A 23210-nucleotide genomic window follows, 5' to 3' on the forward strand; every position below is an offset into this window, starting at 1 on the left:
CACCACCCCTCGATCTTCTTTCTAGGAAGCCCCCTGATACCCTCAGCTGGAAGTGTCTCCTCCTCACCCAGTGACATCCTTGGGGTCTAAGGGCTCTGGTCACAGGGGCCCCTGACAGGTGATGCTGCTGGACCTCATGCACCTCAGCATCCCAGCCCTCAGCAGGGGTGTTTCTACCATGGCCCGCCTCTCCCCTCCCTAATGTCCCCTCACCAGGAGCGGTGCGAAGCGATGGAAGATGTGAGCCAGTGTGAGGAGGACGGTGGGCTGGCCCTGCAACTGCCACTCAGAGCTTTCCTTCTCCACCAGCCGCCCTTGCTGTGTGGGCGGGGAGGAAGGGACTGTGAGAGGCAGAGGGCTGTAGAAAGCCCCCAGCATACCCGGCCCAGACGCTGGCTCACCACGGGGTCCAGCTCCACGCTCAGCACTGCCTGGAAGCAGCCCAGCAACTCCTGTGCCCGAACCAGGTCGGCGCTTGGTGGGTCCTGCAGGGGTCGGTAGCCCACCACTGGGTAGGTGCCACAGAGTTAAGCCAGCAACACCTGATCTGTGGCTCAGAATACCCAACCTCTCCCACTGAGACCCCTGCAGAAGGGCCTGGGCTCCAGGGCAGGGCTGAGAGATCAGATTGCCTGGTCTGCATCACAACCCTCCCGTTTCTCTGTGAAGCAAAACTTCTCTTGCCACTTTATGCTCTTCACCTGTTCAGTGCAGATAGCAATGGTACCCACCTAACAAGGCTGCTGCAAGCATTGTCCTCAGCACCCACCTCAGCTGTACCCTACTCACTCTTCCCAGCAGCAGGGCCTGCCACCAGCCCGCAGAGCTCCTGGAGCAGGGAGACCCCCATCCTGGCTTCCTCAAGAGCATCCAAGCAGCCCACAGCCTTCTTCACAAAAGGATATCGCAGGGGACGGCTGCCGAAGTTGAAGGCCACAGACTCCTTGAAGGAGAGGCTGATGGCTGGGAAGTAGGCCATGCCCAGGCCCCTGGATAAGTTCTCAAAGGCAGTGCCCAGAGACACACCATTCCTGGAGCAGAAGGGAGGGTCCGTGAGCCAGTGCTAAGAAGGATGTGGCTGAAATGGACCAGTGAGCAGGCCTCTGTGGGGGCGGCCCACCCTCAGGCTACCAAAGCCAGCCTGGCCCCTTACAGGGCCTGGAACACGAGGGCAGACTGGGGATGCCCCAGAGGCCAGGCCTGTGAATAGAGGCAGGAGACTCACAGGCAGAAGGACAGCGTGCCTTCATCCAGGTCGATCAGGCAGCTCACAATGTCCCCCGCTGCCCACGCCTGCCAGGGGAGGAAGACTTACAGATATGCAGAATCCCAGCAGCCTGCCCACTCTGCCCCCCTCCAGCTGTGTCTCCACTGCCACCCAGGGGAGACTGGCCACAAGGACAGAGGACCTCAGTCCCTGCCCTCCCCCTGGTGCCCTACATTCCCTCAGCGCTGCCCAGTGGCCCCCACCAAGCTGTGGGGATGGACATGGGCCAGTTGGTCTGCAGGGGGCCCGGGCCTCACCTTCCCGTAGTTCGTCGTGGTCACGTTCCACTTGCGCACCCGGTTGCCATCGTAGGCATAGGAGTTGTGTGTATCTCCAACCCCCTCCTAGGGAGGAACTGTCTGTGAGGTCTGGGGGAGGTGGGGAGGGGCAGGGCCAGAGCCCACCAGCCACCAGCCTTGGACCCACGTGGCTCTACAGAATGGGGCTGATGCTCTGAGGGAAGGAGTGAGGGCTGTTTCGGGGCTGGATCGCCCTGGGATGGGGTGGGACACATTATGTCCCCTCCAGAGGGAAGTCCAGATTAGGGTGCTGAGCAGACCCTATGTGGGCTGGGGGGTTGCCTGAGCCCTAATGAGGCCTGCTGCCAAGAGAAGGTCTCCCTGGGAGGGGTCCCTCTCCCACATGTACCTCCTGATTGAAGCGGCAGTTGATCGTGCACCAGCCAATCTGCATGAGCCCCTGGGAGGAGATGAGCACCTCGTAGACCCATTTCCCTAGAAAAAGTCACGTCAAACCCAGCAGGGAAACAAAGACTGCCTCCTGCCTCTGGCCCGGGCCCTCAAACTTCCTCCCAACTCCCTGGGCCACAGCAGAGCGTGGTCTCACCTTTGTACACGCATGTGGTAGAGCGGATAGTACCAAAGTTGCTGTGTCCAATCACCTGGGTGGAGAGCAGGGGTGGTGAACCTCCTCCCGGGCATACGGGGTGCCACCCCAAGGGAGAACGACCCCACTCCAACTCGGCTCGCCTTGGTGGCGATGCCTGTCGTGGCCAACACTGTACTGTGCCTGAACAGGGTGGAAGGGCCTAGACCCATGTCAGCAGGGATTCTGGGCCGGGAGCAAGATAGGAGGGGCTCATGGCTACATTGGGAAGGCCTCGGGGCTGGGGTCACACCAGGAGGGTTTCGGGGCTATGTCAGGAGGGGTTTGTGGCTGCAGCCCCATCAAGCAAGGTCGAGACCAGGGCCACATCAGGAGGAGCTTGGGGCTGTGTCAGGAGGGGCTTGGATCTGGGACCCCATGCCTTGCCCTCGCTCACCCCCAAGAGGTCATCATCCACCAGAAGAAGCCCTTCGAAGCCACCCGTGTGGTCCAGGACCACAGTGGACGGGCCAAGCCGCCCTTCAACCTTTCCTGGAAAGGAGAGAAGAGGGTGTGGGCTTGGGCCAGGCACAGGGCCTGACAGATGCAGAGAGGGTACTGAGCCCCCCAGGCCCAGCCCTGGCTCCCCAGTCCCATTCCTGAGGCTGTCACCGACCCTGGCTCTCCTCCTCCTCCTCCGCCTCCTCGTCCACATGTAACAACTGGTCCAGATGCTCTGGCAGGTTCTGGAAGTTCAGGAGTTTCCTGGGGAGAGCGAGAGGCTGCGAGGGTCCCAAAAGTCCTTGAAACCAGCCAGATGACACTAAATCCCTCTCCCAGTCCCTTTCTCCTGAGCTTAGGAGGGTGGCTGCCCAGACTCCAGAAAAAGGGCTGTACCAGTCCCAGATTCTGGCATGCTGGGGGGTCAGAAGACTGGATTATCCACTAAATTTGGTACACCTCAAGACTGTTTAAAAAAAAAAAAAAGAAGGAAGAAGAACTCTTTCTAAACCTTAATCCTCTCATCTGTATAAATGGAAAAAGAGCTGTATCTCAGAGATGCTGTGAAGATTCCTAGGAATAATGCACCCTCCATAGCCCATAACCTCCCCACTCTTGGAGGTGGCTTGTTGATTATGCCTGGGCAAGGAAGGCTGGGAGCAGTGCTGATCCCCAAGATGGTCAGTACCAAGATCAGCTAGTCTAGTCCTTGACCCCAGGTCTGTGGTCCCAGCCAGGGAAGCCTGTGTGTTGAATGAGACATGTCCTGGGAGGAGAAAGGGCTCAGCCCTCTTAGCTTCTGGCTGGCTCTGTCCTGCACCCACCTGTAGAGGAGAGTAGAGCACAGAGCCTGCCTATCTGCCAGCTGCCCCAGCCAAAGGGCCTAGGAAAATCTGTCTGAGTGGCCCCCTCATCCTCCCAGCACACATGCCCAGAGGAGAAAGAGCTCTAACACTGGCCAGCTAGGTCCTGAGTTCAGTTGCTAAGAATAGCAGGGAATGAGGTGGTGCTGACTAGCAGGGCTCAAAGAGCAGAGGCCTGACGCCCATCTGGATCCAGCCCACAGACTGCTGGCACCTGCTCTTCCAACTCTAATCCCATTTCCCACCCCACTCATCCCCCTAGAGAGCAGGCTCTGGAAGGGCACGTAGATGGGCCAAAGCACTGACTCTCTGGCAAGGTAGCTTCAACCCAGGCCCAGGGGCCACATGTTCCCATACTGTGAGCTACAACTGACCTTGAGCTACAGGAGGTGGAGATCCATGAAGCCTCCTCCCTACTCCTACTGAGCCCCAGGCCAAGGCGAGCAGGCAGCCGTGCAATGGGGTGCCTCGCCAGTAACATGGAAGGCTGTAGCCAACCCTGTCTCTCAACACCCCAACGCGCCCAGAGATCAAGGAGGCTTCTGCAACAGAATTTCTGACAGGCCCACACCTGGGAGGGCTGCTCTAGTCCTGTGCCTGCTCTTAAGAGCAGCTTCGGGTGGCCAACCTGACACTCAGCCTCAGTGAACGCCTGCAACATTGCCCATTTGGCCAACCCCAGCACTTGCCTACCCTTTCTGGATTGCCCAGGTTCCAGCCCAGAGTTCTGCATCCACACAACCACTGACTAACGGCTCTGCCACCTACTCTCCCTCCTGGCAGCCACGGCACCAGTGGCAGCAGGATCATTTCTGGTATCACATGAGGTAGGGATCAGATGGCCCTGGGAACAGGCCAGGGCTGGGGTTGGGGTGGAGGTGGGCAGCAGCCCTCCACAAGTAGAAACCCTTTGGTCACCACAGCTGCTTAAATGGAACAGGCAACGATGCTTCCCTTTGGGTCTGCCCAGCGAGCAGAGACTGTGAAAGACAGAATAGCCCTGGCTGGCAAGGGGGCTGAGACATGGGGACACACATGCCTCACTGCAGGGAGAAAGAATGTACAGGCCGGGACTTCCCAGGTGGCACAGCGGTTAAGAATCCACCTGCCAATGCAGGGGACATGGGTTCGAGCCCTGGTCTGGGAAGACCCCACATGCCACGGAGCAACTAAGCCCGTGCGCTACAACTACTGAGCCTGCACTCTAGAACCCTCGAGCCACAACTACTGAGCCTGCGAGCCACAACTACTGAAGCCTGCATGCCTAGAGCCCATGCTCCGCAACAGGAGAAGCCACCGCAATGAGAAACCCACGCACCACAACAAAGAGTAGCCCCTGCTCGCCACAACTAGAGAAAGCCCGCGCACAGCAACAAAGACCCAATGCAGCCAAGAATAAATAAATAAAAATAAAATAAAAAATAAATAAATTTATTTAAAAAAAAAAAAAGAATGTACAGAACCCTTTGAAGAAGAAATTCAGCAACAGTCCTAAGAGTGATTGCAATTCAAATACTCTAGCCTTGTGATTCCAACCCTGGGCGTCTATGCAGCATTGTTTACAAAAATAAAAGCCCCTCTAAACTAGGGCAGTGATCAGGCAGATTCCTGGACCTAAAAGATGCCCACCAAGATCAATCTGTAGTGTAGAAAAACATTCAGGGATAACATCTGATGACAAAAATAGGATTTAAACTATACACTTTTGGAGGTGAGGGATATGTTCATGGCACTGCTGGTTTCACAGGTTATCCATGTTAAAATTTACTAGATTGGATGTTTTAAATACATGTAGTTTACTGTATGTTAATTATTTCTCAATAACTTTAAAAAAGCTGATAGTGACAAAAATCTAAAAAAAATTTTCCACACAGCATAACCCAAACTACATACATCGTGAGGTAAAGAAAACAAAAAGGAATCACACTCAAATGGTTATATTAGAATAAGAAGATGACAGTTGCTTTTTTTTTTTCTGTATAAGTTTCTGCTAAAGCGCACTCGTAACTTTTTTTTTTTTTTTTTTTGCCGTGTCAAGCGGCTTACGGGATTTTAGTTCCCCGACCAGAGATCGAACCCAGGCCCTCGGCAGTGAGAGTGCAGAGTCCTAACCACTGGACCACCAGGGAATTCCCCACTTGTAGTTTTGATATGAGCTAAACTTAAATACATTAAATTTGCAAGGAAGGCTGGTGGCATCTGTGCTTTACAGATCAAGCAGAGGCTACAGAGGGCCAGGGTGCGACAGTGGTGAGGGCAGGTGCACATGGACCAGATGCTGAGTGTAAAATAGGTGTGAAGTGCCATGCTGAGTGCGCACCATGCCCCTGACCTCCACTATACTCTCAGAAGGAAGGTACTAGCACTGCCAGGGGAAAGGAAGAGGCGGAGTCCAGAAGGCGGACTCTCTGGCCACAGGTCTCACAGCCAGGAGTGGCAGAGCAAGAACGGAACCCAAGCCAGCCTATCCAGAGCCCTGGCCTCCTTCCCCACAATGCAGTCTCCAGCCTCTGGTCTGGTCCCACAGAGTGAGGAAGGGAGATCCACCTGGCCATACCTGCTGGTGGCTGCCGTGGGTGCACGATCAGTAGAGGAAAAGATGCGGTGCAGGTAGTCGTCCAGTAGCTTTTCGTGCACGATGCCTGCGCCACAGGTCAGAAGGGAGAGAAGGGACACATGGTCAGTGTGGCTCCCAGCCCCTACTGGCCACAGAGGCTCCTGGTCCTAGGCCAGCCACAGGAGTCAGCAGAGCAGTCACGGTGGGTGCCCTGCTCCATGGCTGCTAGTGGAGAAGAGCTGACTCACAGGTACAGGGGGTGCAGGAAGGCCTGAGGCTCAATGCACCTGGGACTTTGCTGCCTCTCTCCTTCTTCCCTCAGCACTAGGAGCCTCATCCCAGCCCTTCCAACCCTTACCTGTGACCCTAGATTTCTCAGCATCTGAGGTCAGCCTGTGGCTCTTTCGGGAGAAAGCCATGCCGGCCCCCTTGGACGCCATCTTTCATCTCTCGTGGGCAGCCAGTGGTCCTGGGGGCTGAAGCAGAGGCAGAGCCTGGCTATTCGAAGCCAGCCAAGGGCCCCCATATTGACCTCAATCCTGCGGTGTCAGGAAGGCTTGGGAGCAGGTGAAGCCACTGCATGCACACTCACACACACATCAACCCAGGGCAAAGGAAAGCAGGGGCTTCCAGCTTCCTACACGGGGGGTGGGGGGGAGGGGGTCTGGGGCCATGTGACAGGGCCCCACCATGTCCCAGTGCTCACACAGGGCCCAACAGAGAGCAGGTGCCAGATATATGTTTGTACAGAGAGCAGGTGCCAGATATATGTTTGTTAAACTAAACCAAATGCTTCTGCCGAGTGTGAAATCAGACCCAAGGGTCCAAAGTGAGGTGGCCCAGGAGCAGAGCCCCTGTATCCTTCTCGGTTGTAAGCCACTGTGGGTCCACATCTGGAAGACAGAACCCTACATCAAGTATAGTCCACCATCCAAGGCCTTGGTGCCATCTCCAGGTACAAGTCCTGCTTACATCCAAGGCCAGAATCCCCTTCCTCAGTTCCAGAATCCTCCCTCCTCTATTTCAAAGGCCTGCTAGCTTTCTTGCCCCCAATCAAACACACAGCCTCCTACCCCATCAGAGTACCACCCTTGCCCTCCTCACAGGCCCCACTGTCCCCACTGCTGTCCATCCCTCCCATACCATGTTGTTGCTACAGCTGCTTCAGAAGCTGCACTAAGTCCCTGGTGCCTGGTTCACTGATCTAGAGCTGTGCTGTCCAACACAGCAGCTACTAGCCACACACGGGTATTTAAATTTCAATTAAAATTAAAAAGCCAATTTCTCAATTATATTAGTCACATTTCAAGGATTCAGTGGCCCTATGTGGTTAATGGTTACTGGACTAGACTCCGAAAATAAAGAACATTCCCATCCTCACATAAAGTTCTATTAGTCAGTGCTGGTCTAGAGGCTGGCCCTCCAGCACTGCCTTAGACAGAACTTCTCTTATCTCACCCCAAACAGGTCCTCTGCTCCCGCCACACACTCTTGCCCACTCCCAGGCGGCACCACGCCTGCCCCTCAGAAAGGTGACTCCCCGCCCTGCCGCCCACCACCAGCCCTCTCACACCAGAGCAGGTGCAGGACAGATTAGACGCTGTCACTCAACTGATGAGCAAACCTTCCAGACATCCACTCCGGGTGTCAGGTGCTGAGGACCCAGGTGAGAGGTGGTGCTTGACTTTGCTCGGGGGCTCCCTGCCACGTCGATCCTGTTCAGCCCCGCCGAGAGTTCAAGGCTTGTAACCGAACCGACCCCATCTCGGATCCCAAGGACGCGAGGGCAGCGCTTGTTTCCCCCAGTCGCCTCTGCCCGGCCCCAAGCTCCGGAGGATCCTCCAGGCCAGCTCCGGCCCGGAGTCTGGCACCACAGGCTGTGACCCCTCGAGCGGCGAGCGCCCTCACACTAGACGGGCTGGGGCCGCAAGGGGAGCCGCGGACACCCACCCCCCCTCGGAGCCCGGCCGCCCCTCACACTCACCCCCAGCCTCGGCCGCCGCGTCCGGGCTCACAACATCCGCCCAGCTCTCAGCTACGGCGCCTGTCCAGGGCCAAACCGCGCGGCCGCCGCGCACGCGCATCGACCCGCGCCCGACCTCCGCCAGAGGTCCCCCTCCACAGCCTCCAGCGGGCGGGCTCCCTCCGCGGCCTACAGCTGGGACGTTCCCGGCCCTCGCCTCGTCCCACTGCCCCACTGCCCAGCCGCCTCCGACCCCCGCCTACGCAGGAGGAGCTCCTGGCCCAGCCATGTTGTAACGCTGTGTCCTGGGAGAGACCTTGGCCACCTATCTCAACTCCTACCCGTACTTGGAGGTCCGGCCCACAGGTCCCCTAGGACGTCTGAAAGGCCGTGCCTCCCAGGGTCCCTGCCACCTGTCACCCTCACCTCCATTCAGGCCAGAAGGGTGGCCTCACTCATCTTCCCTGGGATGGCACCTCTGGCCGGGCGAGGGGAGCCTCTCTGGGCTCTGCTGACAGGGGCGTGGGCAGACCTGCCTCCAGCTGGGGCCGATAAGACAGCAAAAGGGGCAGGCTGCTTGAGGCTGGGGCAGGGAATATTCTTCACTTTACAGGGGAAAGCTGAAGCTCAGAAAAGTTTAATATCACCACCTTCGGGCTGGAACATAGGCCTCTGGCAGCAACCATGTCCACACTGCCCTTCCCTTCAAAGCAGCCTAGGGTGTGGGGAGGGGGAGGGGGTGGGGCTAAGGGAGGGGGGCAGTGGGGCCCTCAAGTGTCCCCACTGAACCTTTCCAACACTGCCCACTACATAGGGAGGCCTCTCAGGGGACTAAATGTGCCAGAGTGAGGACACTTGTACCTCACCTATAGGGCCTGAGGCCTGGCACCACCCCCATTCCTGCCACTGGGTCTCAGGTCAGGCCCCAGCAAGTCTAGAGTGGGGGTGTGGAGACAGAGCCACCCAATCCCGTAGGGACAGGTTTCACAACTTCCCGGATGGGGCTGTGGTGGGTCACAGTGCAGCCTCCAGCCAGGAGGATGGGGTGGCTCCCACTCCTGCTGCTTCTGACGGGGTTCTTAGGGGCCCCTGGTGAGTGCCCTTCCCCTCAGCCCTGATCCCCATCTGCGTTCAGAAAGGGGTTGGCCCCAGGCCCATCCGGCTCTTTGAGCCAGGAACTTACTTTCCTATTGGGCATGGAGCAGCAAGTGACCTTGGCTTCTTTCACAGAGCTGGGCAGCCCCAGGAACACATAAACACGTTGCCTATTCAGGCCTGCGTTAAAAAGTCTGCTGTAGCATTGAGGCAGTATTAGGACCGCACAGACGCAGGCACACATGCAGGCAATTACCCCTTATGAGCCAGATCTAATTCTCTAACTTAGCATATGCCCTTATGCTAGTGAGAGCCTAGACTTGGAATCAGAATGCTTGCGTTGGGCCTCTGCATGGTTAATAAGATAGCTCTGAGCCTTCTCATTCTCATCTGAGAAATGAGATGGGATAAGCTCCATGGGGCAAGCACCATCACCCACTGCTCTCAGAGTATATGTTTTACAGCTGAGCCTAGTGCCTTGCCCACTAAACAGGTGCTCTAGTGATAACTATCATGTCTGGGCCTGCTTCTCCCACCCAGTACAGGGGTCTGACCCTTGAATGGACTGACAGGGTCCACTCCAGAGGCCTTGTAGTTTGATCCCCTGAATGAATAAAGTGTGCACGTGCTGATATACATGTGCTGACACGCATGCCCACCCTGCAGGGCAGCGCTCGCCCTTGAATGACTTCCAGGTGCTCCGGGGTACGGAGCTGCAACACCTGCTACACACAGTGGGGCCCAGGCCTTGGCAAGAAGATGTGACAAACGCTGAGGAATGTGCAGGGCTTTGTGGGCCCCTACTGGACTGCAGGTGAGTGGCCAAAGGACCTAGATAACACTGGAGGTAGGGGAACCTGGGCACTGAGTTACCCTGTGGCTCCTCCTCCCAGGGCCTTCCACTACAATGTGAGCAGCCATGGTTGCCAGTTGCTGCCATGGACCCAGCACTCACCTCATACACGGCTGCAGCGTTCCAGGCGCTGTGATCTCTTCCAAAAGAAAAGTGAGTGGCTGCAGAGAAGGGCGGGCTGGGGAGAGGGCTGCTGGGGTCTCAGGCCTCGTTGATCCTTGGTCTTTTGCTCCCAGTCTATGTTCGGACTTGCATCATGGACAATGGGGTCGAGTACCGGGGCACCGTGGCCATCACCATGGGTGGCCTACCCTGCCAGCGCTGGAGCCACAGGTTCCCCAATGACCACAAGTGAGACAGAATGCAGCTCCCCTCTGTCCCTGCCGGCCTGGCGCCTGCCCCCAGTACGCACTGTATTGCTACTCTCACAGGTACACACCCACACTTCGAAATGGCTTGGAGGACAACTTCTGCCGCAACCCGGATAGGGACCCCAGAGGTCCCTGGTGCTACACAACAGACCCTGCCGTGCGCTTCCAGAGCTGCGGCATTAAGTCTTGCCGGGAGGGTAAGCAGCTCCGGGTCAAGCCTGGGGCGGGAGGAGCATGCCCACGCCCGTCTACGAACCCATCGGCCCTGTGTCTCCAGCCGCTTGCCTTTGGTGCAATGGCGAGGACTACCGCGGCTCAGTGGACCGCACGGAGTCAGGACGCGAGTGTCAGCGCTGGGACCTGCAGCACCCGCACCCTCACCCCTTCGAGCCCCGCAAGTACGCGTGGGCGGGCTCGGCAGGAGGAGGGCGGGCAAGGGGAGGGCCCAGCACTCCAGGGGCGGGGCGATGTAAGGCAGCACATAGTTGGTTGGGGCCAGACAGGGCCTGAGTCCCAGGCTCTTGTTCACGCCCGGCTACCGCCTCCAGGTTCCTGGACAAAAGTCTGGACGACAACTATTGCCGGAATCCGGACGGCTCGGAGCGGCCCTGGTGCTATACCGCGGACCCGCAGATGAAGCGGGAGTTCTGCGACCTCCCCCGCTGCGGTAGAGCGCGAGGGCGGGGCCTGGGAGGGCACCTGGGACACGTGGGGGCGGGGCCTGGCTGGGACTAGAGGAGGGGCTGGGCGTGACCCGGTGGTGGCCCAACAACAGTGGGGCTCCGCCCCAGCCCCAGTCTCACCTCCCACTCGGGCTCCGACCGCCCTCGATCCATCCAAGGGTCCGAGGCACAGCCGCGCCGGGAGGCCACGACGCTCAATTGCTTCCGCGGGAAAGGCGAGGGCTACCGGGGCACGGTCAACACCACCGCTGCGGGCGTGCCCTGCCAGCGTTGGGACGCGCAGCATCCGCATCAGCATCGCTTTACGCCGGAAAAGTATGCGTGCAAGTGAGTTGGCTGGCCGCCGCTGGGAGCCTGCTACTCCTGCGGGTGGGACCTGAGGGGGGCCCCGGGCGGGGCTTGAAAGAAGGCGGGGCTTGGGGAGGAGCTGGAGGCTGGGCTCCAGCCCATGACCTGGGACCCACCCGGGCTGAGCTGCGTGCTTGCTCAGGGACCTTCGGGAGAACTTCTGTCGGAACCCCGACGGATCGGAGGCGCCCTGGTGCTTCACATCGCGGCCTGGCATGCGCGTGGCCTTCTGCTACCAGATCCGGCGCTGCACCGACGACGTGCGGCCCGAGGGTAAGGCCTGAGCTGGGTCTGGACGCACGGGGCCGGCGGGCTGGGGCGAGAGCCGGCTGACGGTCGCCCCCGTCCGTCCGCCCGCCGCAGACTGCTACCATGGCGCGGGGGAACTGTACCGCGGCTCAGTCAGCAAGACCCGAAAGGGCGTCCGGTGTCAGCGCTGGTCCGCGGGGACGCCGCACAAGCCGCAGTAAGTCCGCCAGCGCGCCTGGTGCCTCCCAGACCGAGGCCACAGGCCCCGCCCGGGACTAACCCTAGGGCGGCATGCCCCGGCTCTCCAACTGGAGGCTTGCGAGGGCTTGGGATTACCCTTTGATTTTGCTCCCCCTCCCGCATAGGTTCACCCCCACCTCCGCCCCACACGCACCACTGGAGGAGAACTTCTGCAGGAACCCAGACGGGGATAGTCACGGGCCCTGGTGCTACACCACAGATCCGGGGACTACGTTCGACTACTGTGCACTGCGGGGCTGCGGTGAGCACCGGCGACACAGCCCCGGGGCCCCGCCCCCAGCCTCCACCGCCAAAGGCTGGCTCCCTTAACGTGGTTGAACTTGGGTCTTTCAGATGATGACCAACCGCCGTCCACCCTGGAGCCCCCAGGTACAGACTTGGGCCAGTTATGCGTCGTGGTCCCTTTACCCCCCATCGCCATCCAGTCCGGGGTTTCAACCAGCACATTCTATCCCCCAGACCAGGTGCTGTTTGAGAAGTGTGGCAAGAGAGTGACCCGCCTGGACCCATGGCGCTCCAAGCTGCGTGTGGTGGGCGGCCAGCCTGGGAACTCACCCTGGACAGTCAGCTTGCGCAACCGGTGAGGCTCAACTGCCTGATTCTCCAAGACAGGGGCTGACGCTACATCCTCTGTGCTTGTGCCAGTAGGGGGGGGCGGGAACCTGCCCCAGCCTCACAGATCCTAGCCAAGACATGGCAGGTCCAGCCTGTGTCTCTGTCTTAGGACCGTTTCCTAACCTGCACTCCTCCAGGCAGGGCCAGCACTTCTGCGGAGGCTCCCTAGTGAAGGAGCAGTGGGTTCTGACTGCCCAGCAGTGCTTCTCCTCTTGGTGAGCCTTCCTTGGGTTTGGGGACTCCCAACCCCATGCCTTCCTCTCCCCCTTAGCCACCTTCCCTTGGCAAGCCAATGGGTGAGTGTTGGGCAGCAGACTATGAGTCTCGACTGATGTAGCAGAGCTTCTCTCTCAGCCATGGGCCTCTCACTGGCTATGAGGTGTGGCTAGGCACCCTGTTCCAGGACCCACAGCCCGGGCAGCCAGGCCTGCAGCGCATCTCAATGGCCAAGATGGTCTGCGGGCCCTCTGGCTCCCAGCTTGTTCTGCTCAAGCTGGAGAGGTGTGTGACCAGTCAAGAGGGTGTGAGGTGGGGCTGGGCCTTGTGGCCTCAGACCCTGAATGCCGTCATTCTTGCTGAAGACCTGCGACCCTGAACCAGCGTGTGGCCCTGATCTGCCTGCCCCCTGAGTGGTATGTGGTGCCTCCAGGCACCAAGTGTGAGATCGCAGGCTGGGGCGAGACCAAAGGTAAGAGTACACTGCAGGGGCATGGACTGCTCCAGGCCAAGAGGCCCAGCCTTGTCTACTACCCACAGACCCTATCCTTCTTCCCATTCTCTTCACTGTAGGTACAGGGGACAACACAGTCCTGAACATAGCCTCCCTCAATGTCATCTCCAACCGGGAATGTAACATCAAGCACCGAGGTCGCGTACGTGAGAGTGAGATGTGCACTGAAGGACTGTTGGCCCCTGCTGGAGCCTGTGAGGTCAGTGGCAGGGCCCCTGGCAGGCTGAAAATGTACTGCTTCACCCCCAAGGGGGCTAGTCTCTACCATGGTCCAGGCCCTCACCAGTTCTTGCACCTACCAGGGTGACTACGGGGGCCCACTTGCCTGCTTTACTCACGACTGCTGGGTCCTGGAGGGAATTATAATCCCCAACCGAGTGTGCGCACGGCCCCGCTGGCCATCCATCTTCATGCGTGTCTCTGTGTTTGTGGACTGGATTCACAAGGTCATGAGGCTGGGCTAGTCCCAGCCTCAATCCTGTGGGCCTTGGGGAGGATGAAGCTTTCTGTCAGACATAAAGCCACCTTTCCTCTTTATGCCTGTGCAGGGTGCTTCTTAGCCTTTGCTTCTAGGGAATGAATTGGCAACTCATTAGGGCCTGAGCGGCAGAGTCCAACACAACTTGGGCTGGGCGATCTGACCCTAGCACTACCTTAGCCTGTGGGTGCTGTGAAGGGCAGGGCCTCACTAGTCCCCTAAATAAACTGTTGGGAGGAGAAGGGTGGTGTAGGGCAGTTTCTAACAGAAGAAAGGAGCTAGAGGGAGCTAGCCTGGTGGGAGTCCTACTTGGCCAGGACAGGCAGCAGCTGAGCCTCTCGCTGTCCCCTCCCCTCTCACGCTGGAAGTAGTTGCCGTCCTTACGGCTACCATACCCAGGGCCTACGGTCTCTGAACCCCAAGGGTGGGGCTGGGGTTAGAGGTGGCTTGGTACAAAGTACCAGCAGGAACTAGACTCTGTGTCCTCATTTATTTTGAGTATACAGCCCACATTCCTCGGCTCACCCATCCATGAAGTCCAGAGCCCAGGAAGCCTCTTGCTGCTCTGCCAGACCCTGGGGCTCTCCAAGAGCCAAGTGTGGCATATGTCACCCAGCTCATACAGAGTGGTAGGGCTTCAGTTGCCCAAGTGCGTGCACAGCCAGAGCGCAGCATTCATGAAGCTGTCTGATTCCACCTCCACCTCTGATAGTGCATGGGTGCTTTTGGGATAGAGCAGGAGCCTGTAAGGGTTGGGCAGCAATGTTTGAGGATTGAGGATCCTTCCCTGCTCACCTGCCCACCAGCTGCCAGGGCTGTCTTGCTGTACTCACCGAACGGGCACATTTCGGGCCTTGAGGGCACGGTAATACTCCATGCCCTGCTTGAAGGGCACACGCCGGTCCTCCTGGCCCAGCATCAGTAACACTGGTGTCTTCACCTAGGTATGTGGGGAGTGGAGGTGAGCAGGGCCCGGGGCCCTGGACAGATTGGTGGTGCACTGGGCAGGGGGAGGGCTGCGTACCTGAGGGGTATACTTGATGGGCGACTTGTGCAGCATCTCAGCCCACATGTTGAGGTCTGGCAGGCAGTTGCTGCTGTAGGGGAAGCCAGCCTCCACCACGCACCTACAAGACACTGAGATGATGCAGGCCCAGGAGCTCTGGGGCCTGCCGGAGCTCCATGAGGATACGTAGTGAGGGGGGAGAAGGGTGGGGACCTCTGGGCACACCCACCAGTCAGGGATGTCAGTGGAGCCCATCATGGAGGCAATGTTGATCACAGGGTTCCGCACCACGCAGGCACCGTAGGTCTCCGGGTACTGACCAATCAGGTGGCAGGACAGGAAGCCACCATGGGAACCACCCATAAGGGCCACACGGCCTGCATCAAAGTGTTCCTCCTGGAGCACCTGCTCTACTGCAAACTACAGGGTGGGCAGATCATGCTGCAGCCAGCTGCCTGCCCAGCTGAATGGAGCCACACCCCCAGCCCGTCCAGAAGCCCCAGCCCCTGCTACCTGGACGTCCTTCACATCCTGGTGGCCCACATTGCCGGGGAGGGAGAGGATGCTGTCCTGGCCAAAGCCCGTGGAGCCACGATAGTTCACTGGAGGCCAGGGAGGGACCAGACAGGGTGGTCAAGTGACCTTCCCAGCGCCCTTTCACCTATATGTGAAGTAGGCCTTGAGGCTAGCTGCACCAGACTCAAGGGGAAGGGGCCAAGAGATTTGAGACTGCCCAGTGACCACACACCCTTTCCATGGCAGTTGCAAGTTACTTCATGTTATCACCACGCCATGGAGCCAGAGACTGGCCAGGGCAGTTTCTGATAGTGATTACCAGGTCCAGGCTGCAGAGGCCTGGAGACTAGGGTGGTACCCGCAGTGCTTGTACAGACCAGGCCCACATCATCACCACCACCCCATAGCTCTACCAGAGCTGCAGCACCCTGCTCCCTCACCTAGTAGTACTGCAAAGCCCATCTTGCAAAGCATGGCTGGGAGCAGCATCCAGGCAGTGACAAAGGATGAATGGGGTCCCCCTGCAGATAGGGAACAGAGAGAAGGTGAAAGAGCCAGCTAGGAGGGATTGTGGAAGGGCAGGGACTCTTAGGCCAGTTGCCTACCGTGGGGCATGACCACCATGGGCACCTGGGTCTTATCTGGAGGGTCGCTGGGCTGCAGAAGGATTGCTTCAAAGTCAAGGCCAGCTGCAGGGGAAAAGCAGCAATCAGCAGAGCCAGTTCTACTGCCTAGGGGCTTCCCCAGCCAAGGCCTCAGCTGTAGCTGCAGGTCTGCAGCTGACCTCTGAAACGAGAGACCTGGCCAAGGTAGCCCACACTGTGACACATGGACCCCAGGACGCTCATGCTCCTTCTGCCCTAGTCAGGGAGTCCCAGTCTCTGCAGGGACAATATTCTGGAGGAGGTGTGGTCACAGAGGCCTTACATAGGCCTGTCTTCTTTGGGCTCCGTTATCCCACTGCAGACGATCTGGCCTGGTGATGCCCAGCTCTGATACCCAGAGTAGGTGCTCAGATGCCTGGACACTACTCCCCATGACCATCCACAAGAGGAAAAAAAAACCTCTTAGAGGTAATCTCAAAAAATCCCAAAATGTGAGACAGGAGACGGGAACGGTGACCACAGACACTGTGTGCTGGGGAACTTGGAGAAGGTGCCCCTCTGCCCCTGCCCAGCTCACCATACTGCACATGCTCTTGCTCTGGGGGTGGCTGTAGTACCCGGATGCTCCAGGAGATTTCAGGAATGGGCTCAGCCTCCTCCAGGGACACCCATGATACCGCCTGCTCCTTCCCCTCAGGAGGCAGGAACCCAACTTTCTGCCAAAGGGAAAGAGTGTGTCACAGGTGGCCTGGCTGCCTCCCTGCCTTTCTACCAGTGTGAGAGTGGGCAGCTCTCATTATACTGGGCCATCTGCCCACCTCCAGAGAGCCCAGCATGGACTCCTGTCATGAGCTGGTATATACACAGGTACTCACACAACCACACATATGTACCCCTCCCTCCTCAGCTTCTAGGCTGTTATGCTAGAGGACTGAGCACTTTCCCAGGCACCCTGTTCTGAACAGAGCAAACCTTAACCCAGTAGTTTCTCCCCATAGTGCCAGACCCTCATGGACTATACTGGGCTGGGTCCACACCTTGGCCTCTCACATGCTGACCAGCCACAGTCAGACTCGGACCAGATCCCTGACCTGGGGAACTCTGCCTGCACCGAATCCCTGCCTCCTGGCCTGGGGCCCACCAACACTCACCAGGCATGGGGGTAGGCTGGGCGTGGAGAACTGTGCCACCATGAGGTCCCGGTCAATTGTGAGCAGCTTCCAGCTTCCACCTGAGCCCCCTGGACAAGGCAGATGCCACCACTATTCCCACCCAGTCCCTGCAGAGCCAGAGTCCCAGGCTGGAGGCTTTATAGTGAGGTGCCCCTTATTCCCTGGGAAGCAAAGGGATGCCCACAGAGGGACTGTCACAGACAACCACACACAGCTCTGGGTGAGCCGCCTTCTCAGTCCATTCATCCAGCAGGTGCTGGTTGTCTCCTGGGACTGCCAGATCTGGGGACACACCAGACCACATGGCACAACCACCCACCACCTGATGACTGCCGTCTGCAGGGGTGGCAGCTAGGCCCAGGAGGCTGGGGGGGAGGTGCTAATTCTAGGCAGTGGGGTCCAAGGAGATTCAGATTCCTAAGCAGATACTATACAATGAGATGCAGTTTGGGAACAATCCTTTGGTAGCTTTGTGGAGGAGTGAGTACAGCCAGGGCAGGTGGAGGACTCAAAAACACTTTAGGTGCAGAATCATCAGGCCTGGGTAAGAGGAAGATGAGGGAGCCAACCCAGGGCTTCTGCGCCCTGGGTTGGCAGAGGTGCCTCTGCCTGAGGTTTGGGGAGAGGGAAGGAAGACTGGCAGATCTTGGCAAGAGAGAATTTTGTGGGTTTGAGAAGTATGGTGGGGGCCGTGCTGAGGCAATGCCAGGACACAGGGAGCAGAGCAGAGCCAGGAAGCAGTCTGCTGGCTGGGTAAGGGTCCTGCATAGGCAGGGTCCTCGCAAGACTGTCAGTAAAGACTATGGGACAGTCAGTGGTGCAGAGTGGCCGAGAGTGCTGCCCCACATGCTTGAGCTCCAGTCCCTCCCCTGGCCTGGCTGGCCCACTCGCCAGCCCTGCTCACCAGCCGTCAGAGAGGTCACACTGCCCATTTGGGTGTCCACAGCAAACAGGTCCTGAAGCAGAGAGGAGGCCATGTGTGGTACCACATCCAAGAGCCCGATGGGTCCTGCCCCCACCTCCTCTCTACCCTCTTGGGGACCCTTGGGCCAAGGCCAGAGCTGTGAGTGACTATGGTGATAGCTACTCAGTGCAGTAGGGAGTGGCCTGAGGGCCTGGGTTCAAATCCCAGTTCCATCACAACTTGCTAAGTGACCCTGGGCAAGATAAGGAATGCCTTTGAGCCCCTTAGAGCTACCCTGAGGACCAAACGATATCTAACCCCAAAGGAGTCTGGCACACTGTGGTGTCCCCACACAGTCCCTGGGAGAAAGCTGCTGTCCCATCTCCATCAGCTCCCCGTATGGTGTTCAGGGGCCCGCCCCAGTGGCAGCCCCCTTGCCCACCACATGGAAATGCTGAGGGTGGGGGCTCTGCATCTCTGCCTCAGGAGAAAGGGCCAAGGGCTCTGTTGTGGGGTTACCAGGGCAGCCAGCCCCCTCAAGGAAAAATGAGTCCAGGACAGGGGCAGGCAGGGCCTTAAGGGGCCAGGGAGACCTGTGAGCTGGGCAGTCCACCTGGCAGTGTGTGTGTGCTATGTCCCAGGCCCACAGCTCCTGGAGGTTGTTTGAGGGCTGCCTCTCAACACAGTCAGGGCTCCTCACCTGCCGGCTGCGCTGAGCTGAGTCGAAAACCACTCTCTGGCTGTCAGCCGACCAGCATCCCGGAGGCAGAAGGCTGCAGTAGATCCCAGAGAAGTTCTCTGCAAAGGCAGAGAGCTGGGGGCCACGTCCAAGAGTGGAGGGGTGTGTGTGTGTCCAGACTACGGGTGTGTGTGTGTGTGTGTGTGTGTGTGCGTGCGTGTGTCCAGACTATGAGTGTGTGTATGTGTGTGTGTGTGTCCAGACTATGAGGCAGGCCGGGTCGCTGGGGAATTCACCTGGGGCCCCAGAACTGTGACAGAACAACAGCCACATACATGGGGGTACCCTAGGCAATGAGGAGCTGCCTGAAGAGGGGGCTGAGGAGCAGAGGCCTCTGAGGGCCCAAGAGAGGCGGAGCTGAAGAGCTTCTGAGAGAAACTGAATGCACTGGCATTCCTCTGAGCTGCTCTTAAGGGCCGCTGGGAGGCAGCGGATGCTGTAACCAAGACACCTGTCTGTCTCTAACCGTATTTAGCAGAGTACCTGGCACCCGGGCCTGAATAAATCCTACCCTCTAACATCATCACTCATTTACCCCTCACTACAATCCTACAAAGAAGGCAGGAACAACCACCCTCTCCTCACATAAATAAATGGAAGCTCAGGGGGTCAGGATACTGTCCAAGAACACACAACTAATAAGGAGCAGAGCTAGGATTCAGACCAGGCCCCCACTGCTGCATCCCTGTAACCCAAAGACAGGAAAAGGAGGCCATCCCTTGTCCTTGACTCCTGGAACTGACCAGGCGGCCTAAGAAAACAAGAGACTCACCCCTCACGTCCTTGGGATAGTCTGGGATCCCAAGCAGAGTTGTGAGCACCCGAGACTGTGACTGGAGCTTGTCAGCCAAGAGCCACCCTCCCAGAGACCCTGCTGCCTCAAGGGCTTGGACTGGACAAATGCTGGGGTGGGGGCTGGGAGTGGGAGAATGCGCACCCTTGGGGCAGGACCTGCCAATCTAGTGTACTTTCTGAGACCCCTTGAAGGAGCAGTGGCTTTAAGCAGCCACTGGAAAAACAAGATAAATCTATGGGCTGTGGCACAAATGAAATAATCTCAAGCCTCAGCCAGCTTGGGCCACTCGGATCTCAGCTTTGGTCCAGCTGACCTTCTATGAGAACCATTCCCTACAGTAACGGCCCCACCCCCTGCAGAGGCTGAACCTGGGGCTGGCCCAGCAGCGGGGAGACTTCAGAAGGAACCCAGGCAGGAAGAGCTGAGGAGGCTGGCCCTGAGCAGGGGTAACAGATGGCAGGAAAACAGAACTGCATGCTCCTTGGCACCCACCCAGCCGACACCCCTTACCTCCCAGCTGCCGAGGCACAACATCCACCACCACGGAGGTGACCCTGGTATACCAGTCATACTGCAACAGAACACAATGGTCAGGCTCACCAGGGGACTGGCAGTGCCCTCAGGGCAGGGAGGGGAGGACCTGAGAGAGGCCTGATGTATCTCCTTTCTGGTGACCTGGAGCAGATGTCTGGAGGGGCCTTTGACTTTCACTAGGGGCCCTTTTATAAGGACTGAGACTCTGTAACTGCCCATTATATCCCAGCCCCTTGCAGAGCCTGGCCACGTGCAGATGAGAAGCAAAGGGAGGAGCATTCTTGTAGACAGAGGATGCTCTCAAGGTGGTGAGTTTTGATTGTGCAGAGCCCCCATGACAGCCTCCAGGCCTTGCCTGGAGAGAAGGAAAGGCAGAACTCACACCATCACTGTACCCAGGACAGGAGGTCCACTGAGGAGGCCATGGGGAGATGAAGCTGACCCTCCAGCTCTCATCTGCCATCCCCTCCTCTTGCTGACCTCCCCCCACCCCCACCCCAGCTCACCAGGCACAACTGGCCACACTGCTGATGCGGGACCAGAGATGGGAACCTCAGGTAGACGATGCGACATTGGTCTGGGCTCAGCCGGGGAGAAGAGACAGCCAGAGAGTCATCCGAGAGGAGCTCTGGACCAGACAGAAATGCAAGCATCATGCAGGCTGCCAGGGCCAGTGTGTGTCAGTGAAGCACAGGTAGGTGCCAGCACTTACCACACTTCCCCCCGATGAGGTCTACATAGTACAGGGCTGACCTGGAACCACCAGAGAGACACTCAGCTTCAAGGCCAGTCTGAGCTGCAAGGCCCCCTGCCCTGCCCCTTCGACTGTCCTCACCTTCGATTGGTGCAGAAGCGGATGCCCAGCCGGAAGGGCTCATGCCACCAGCCCACAAACACAACACCTGTGTCTCCAGGGGCCCAGAATGCCTGTAAACAAGACCACAGGGCAGGTGTGAACAAGGGTCAGTAGCTCAGGCAGGGGCCCCAGACTTTCGGAGTCATGTAGGCCAAGTCAGCACTAACCTGTCCAGGGGACACACTCTCAGGGACCCCCTCAAGCACAGAGATGTTGCCACTCTCGACATCCAGCACACAGAGTACAGGAGTGCTTTTGGAAACCAAGTTTTCTCCCCAATCTTCGTAAAATAAAAATTGATCCCCCTGAGAACACAAGACACTCAGTGCCCAGCCTGTCTTGCAGGAGATGGCCCTGCCCCCTAGAAGCCAGTACCTCCCTGGTTCTGATAGGCACAGGGTGGGCAGAGAGCATAGTGGACCCCAGCACTGCCCTGAGGGGCCTTCATGGACTGGCCATGGCCATGAGCACCTTAATGGCCTGGTCTGGCTTCTTCAGCCTGGCCACCTCGTCATCGCTGCCACTGACGTCCAAGGCTTTGGTCTGAAAGAAGGACTCAGCCTTGGGGCGCTTCTTCTCTGCCACGTATAATAAGTGTGTCTCCGAGTGCGACCAGGACAGGCAGCCAAAGCAGTCTGGGTGCAAGGAAGGCCGATCAGGGGGAGCCCTGGGCTATGGCTGCCCCTCCTGTCCGCCCTGCCTGCTCACCAGCCAGATGCCTCACCATCCTCATAAACCAGCCCATGTTTCTCCAGCGCTGACAGGTTGAAGCTCTTGAGCTTCCGGTTCTTCTCCCAAACCTAAGGACATCTGGGAGTCAGGTTGCCTATCCTCCAACAGAGCCTTATCCGTGGGACTGAGCCCCCAGTTACCCACCACGTGGTCCTATGCAGACTTACCTCCAAAAACTGCTTCTCCTCCCCAGCGCCCGGCCCTCCAGCCTTGCGCAGCACAGCTTTCATGGTGCCTGAAGGAGATTCTCTGCTCAGCAGCCTGAGGAGGATGTAGGGGAGCAGGTCAGTATTACCTCCCACCCAGTGATAGCCCATCCTGTCCCCTTATTGGCCACAATCTCTTAGATAAGATTCTTGAGGCTCTGGCCCACAACCGCCCCTGCAGCCCTTCTAGCCCTACCACGGCAGCTGCCTTGCCTCCCTTCCCTGGGGCAGGGACTCTAGTCGCAGCCCAAGTTTGGAGCAAGCCTCCAATGCTTGTGACCATGTCACTACTACCTGAGCTCCCAAGGGTCAGGGATGGGGCTCCTGGCTTCCCTTCTGGGCCCTACCCACACCAAGGCACAGGGTGGGCCTTCATAAAAGGCTTGCAGATGGCCACGGCCTTGCCTACAAGCTTCCTCCCTCAAACTTACTCGCCCCGGGTCTCCACACTGTTGCCCGCAGGCCCTGCAAACACCACTGAGTCCGCATCATGGAACACCAGGTACTGGCGGCAGAATCGGATGTTCTCCATGCGTTCCAGGTCCCTCTGGGTCCACTCTGCGAGGAGAGGCATGAGGCTGCTCAACTTGACCAGTCCCAGCACAGGCTACCCCCTCCCCTACCCCACCTCTCTCAGTCTATCTCCAGATATTCTGGGGGGCAGGATGGGCAACACTTGGCCACAACTCTCAAGTCTAGGCCTCCAGAGCCTAGGCTGACAACGTCTTGGAGAGAAACGATTACTGCTCCTAGCATCCACCCTAGAATCTTGAGAGCAGGTGTGGGATACGATGACGGGGGTGACCCTTACAAGGCCCACACTCTGCACTCATGGGCACCATCCTATAATACCCCAAATAGGCCGCCCCCCCATACACCTGTGTGCACAGACCTCTTACGGATGCACTGTTCCACACCCACACTCTCCAAGCCCGGCCTTCTCCACACACCCGTGTGCACTGTCAGGCAGCTAGCCCTCCACGCCCCCCTCCTCTCCACCGACTCCCCTCCATACACACACCAGTGTGCACCGTCCGGTAACAACCCCCGTACTGCGTGGTGACCTCCGGGCCCAGGCAGGCGGCGCTCAGCGCGGGATGGCGGCTAAGGTCCCGGTACAGCGCCGCCGCCTCTTCGGGCTCGTTCAGCAGCACCTGCGCAGGGGACACAGCAGGGTCAGGCCCGGCCCGGGCTGCAAAGACCACGGGAACCGCGGGCCGCTCCCTCACCTGCCGCTCCATGGTGGCTCTGGGCCGCCTGGGTGAGGCGGGGCGTTCAGGCGCCCGGAAGTGAGAGGCCCGGCCAGTCTCCGCCGCGGCCTTGCCGCACAGTGAGAGGGGCGGGACTTTCGACGAATGAGCGAGGACGATTAGACGAGGGGCGGGGCCTCGATGGTAAGGAGGTGGGGCCTGCGAGGAACAAGTTGGAGCTGCGGCCCCAGGAGTCCTGGAGGGGAAGAGCAGGGACCTCGGGGAAAGGAGCAGG

The 23210-nt window shown here is 58.6% G+C and overlaps 3 protein-coding genes across 12 annotated transcripts in view; 1 reads left to right on the forward strand and 2 right to left on the reverse strand.

Moving 5' to 3' along the window:
- The window catches only part of RNF123 (ring finger protein 123), a 31308-nt gene extending 21145 nt beyond the window's left edge, over positions 1-10163 (reverse strand). Inside the window, exons 1-13 of one of the 7 annotated variants that reach the window (XM_032647821.1) lie at positions 7998-8395; positions 7638-7728; positions 6372-6489; positions 6014-6098; positions 2769-2857; positions 2550-2644; positions 2114-2168; positions 1916-2001; positions 1525-1611; positions 1226-1293; positions 906-1031; positions 402-516; positions 214-318 (exon numbers count right to left, since the gene is read on the reverse strand). In XM_032647821.1, the coding sequence (XP_032503712.1) occupies positions 214-318; positions 402-516; positions 906-1031; positions 1226-1293; positions 1525-1611; positions 1916-2001; positions 2114-2168; positions 2550-2644; positions 2769-2857; positions 6014-6098; positions 6372-6453 (993 nt within the window). In that variant the 5' untranslated portion in view covers positions 6454-6489; positions 7638-7728; positions 7998-8395. The other 6 variants (XM_032647824.1, XM_032647823.1, XM_032647828.1 and 3 more) reach the window with 6 other exon arrangements.
- MST1 (macrophage stimulating 1) lies at positions 8908-13725 on the forward strand. The gene is made up of 18 exons (XM_032647837.1): positions 8908-9068; positions 9738-9885; positions 9965-10077; positions 10161-10275; positions 10356-10492; positions 10573-10693; positions 10844-10962; positions 11137-11305; positions 11469-11599; positions 11690-11792; positions 11941-12077; positions 12170-12205; positions 12296-12416; positions 12589-12666; positions 12806-12952; positions 13033-13139; positions 13241-13380; positions 13484-13725. Exons 1-18 carry the CDS (start codon positions 8975-8977, stop codon positions 13643-13645), a joined length of 2178 nt encoding a protein of 725 aa, XP_032503728.1. The 5' UTR covers positions 8908-8974; the 3' UTR covers positions 13646-13725.
- A 406-nt stretch (positions 13726-14131) lies between these two features.
- Positions 14132-23058, reverse strand: APEH (acylaminoacyl-peptide hydrolase). 4 transcript variants are annotated; one of them, XM_032647834.1, is made up of 22 exons: positions 22955-23057; positions 22747-22879; positions 22157-22283; positions 21687-21780; positions 21512-21587; positions 21259-21422; positions 20955-21092; positions 20767-20858; positions 20644-20684; positions 20438-20559; positions 19908-19968; positions 18563-18660; positions 17863-17914; positions 16938-17026; positions 16364-16502; positions 15787-15870; positions 15622-15702; positions 15179-15267; positions 14895-15085; positions 14684-14786; positions 14493-14599; positions 14132-14402 (listed from the first exon to the last, which is right to left on the reverse strand). In XM_032647834.1, exons 1-22 carry the CDS (start codon positions 22964-22966, stop codon positions 14297-14299), a joined length of 2199 nt encoding a protein of 732 aa, XP_032503725.1. In that variant the 5' UTR covers positions 22967-23057; the 3' UTR covers positions 14132-14296. The 4 variants fall into 4 exon arrangements, with proteins under 4 accessions (XP_032503725.1, XP_032503726.1, XP_032503724.1 ...); XM_032647835.1 differs by lacking the exon at positions 20955-21092 and having other exon boundaries at positions 14136-14402; positions 22955-23058; XM_032647833.1 differs by having other exon boundaries at positions 14136-14402; positions 22747-23045.
- Positions 23059-23210: the final 152 nt, after the last annotated feature.

The sequence above is a fragment of the Phocoena sinus genome, chromosome 11 (assembly GCF_008692025.1).
Source record: "Phocoena sinus isolate mPhoSin1 chromosome 11, mPhoSin1.pri, whole genome shotgun sequence".
In the NCBI taxonomy this organism is placed as follows: Eukaryota; Metazoa; Chordata; class Mammalia; order Artiodactyla; family Phocoenidae; genus Phocoena; species Phocoena sinus.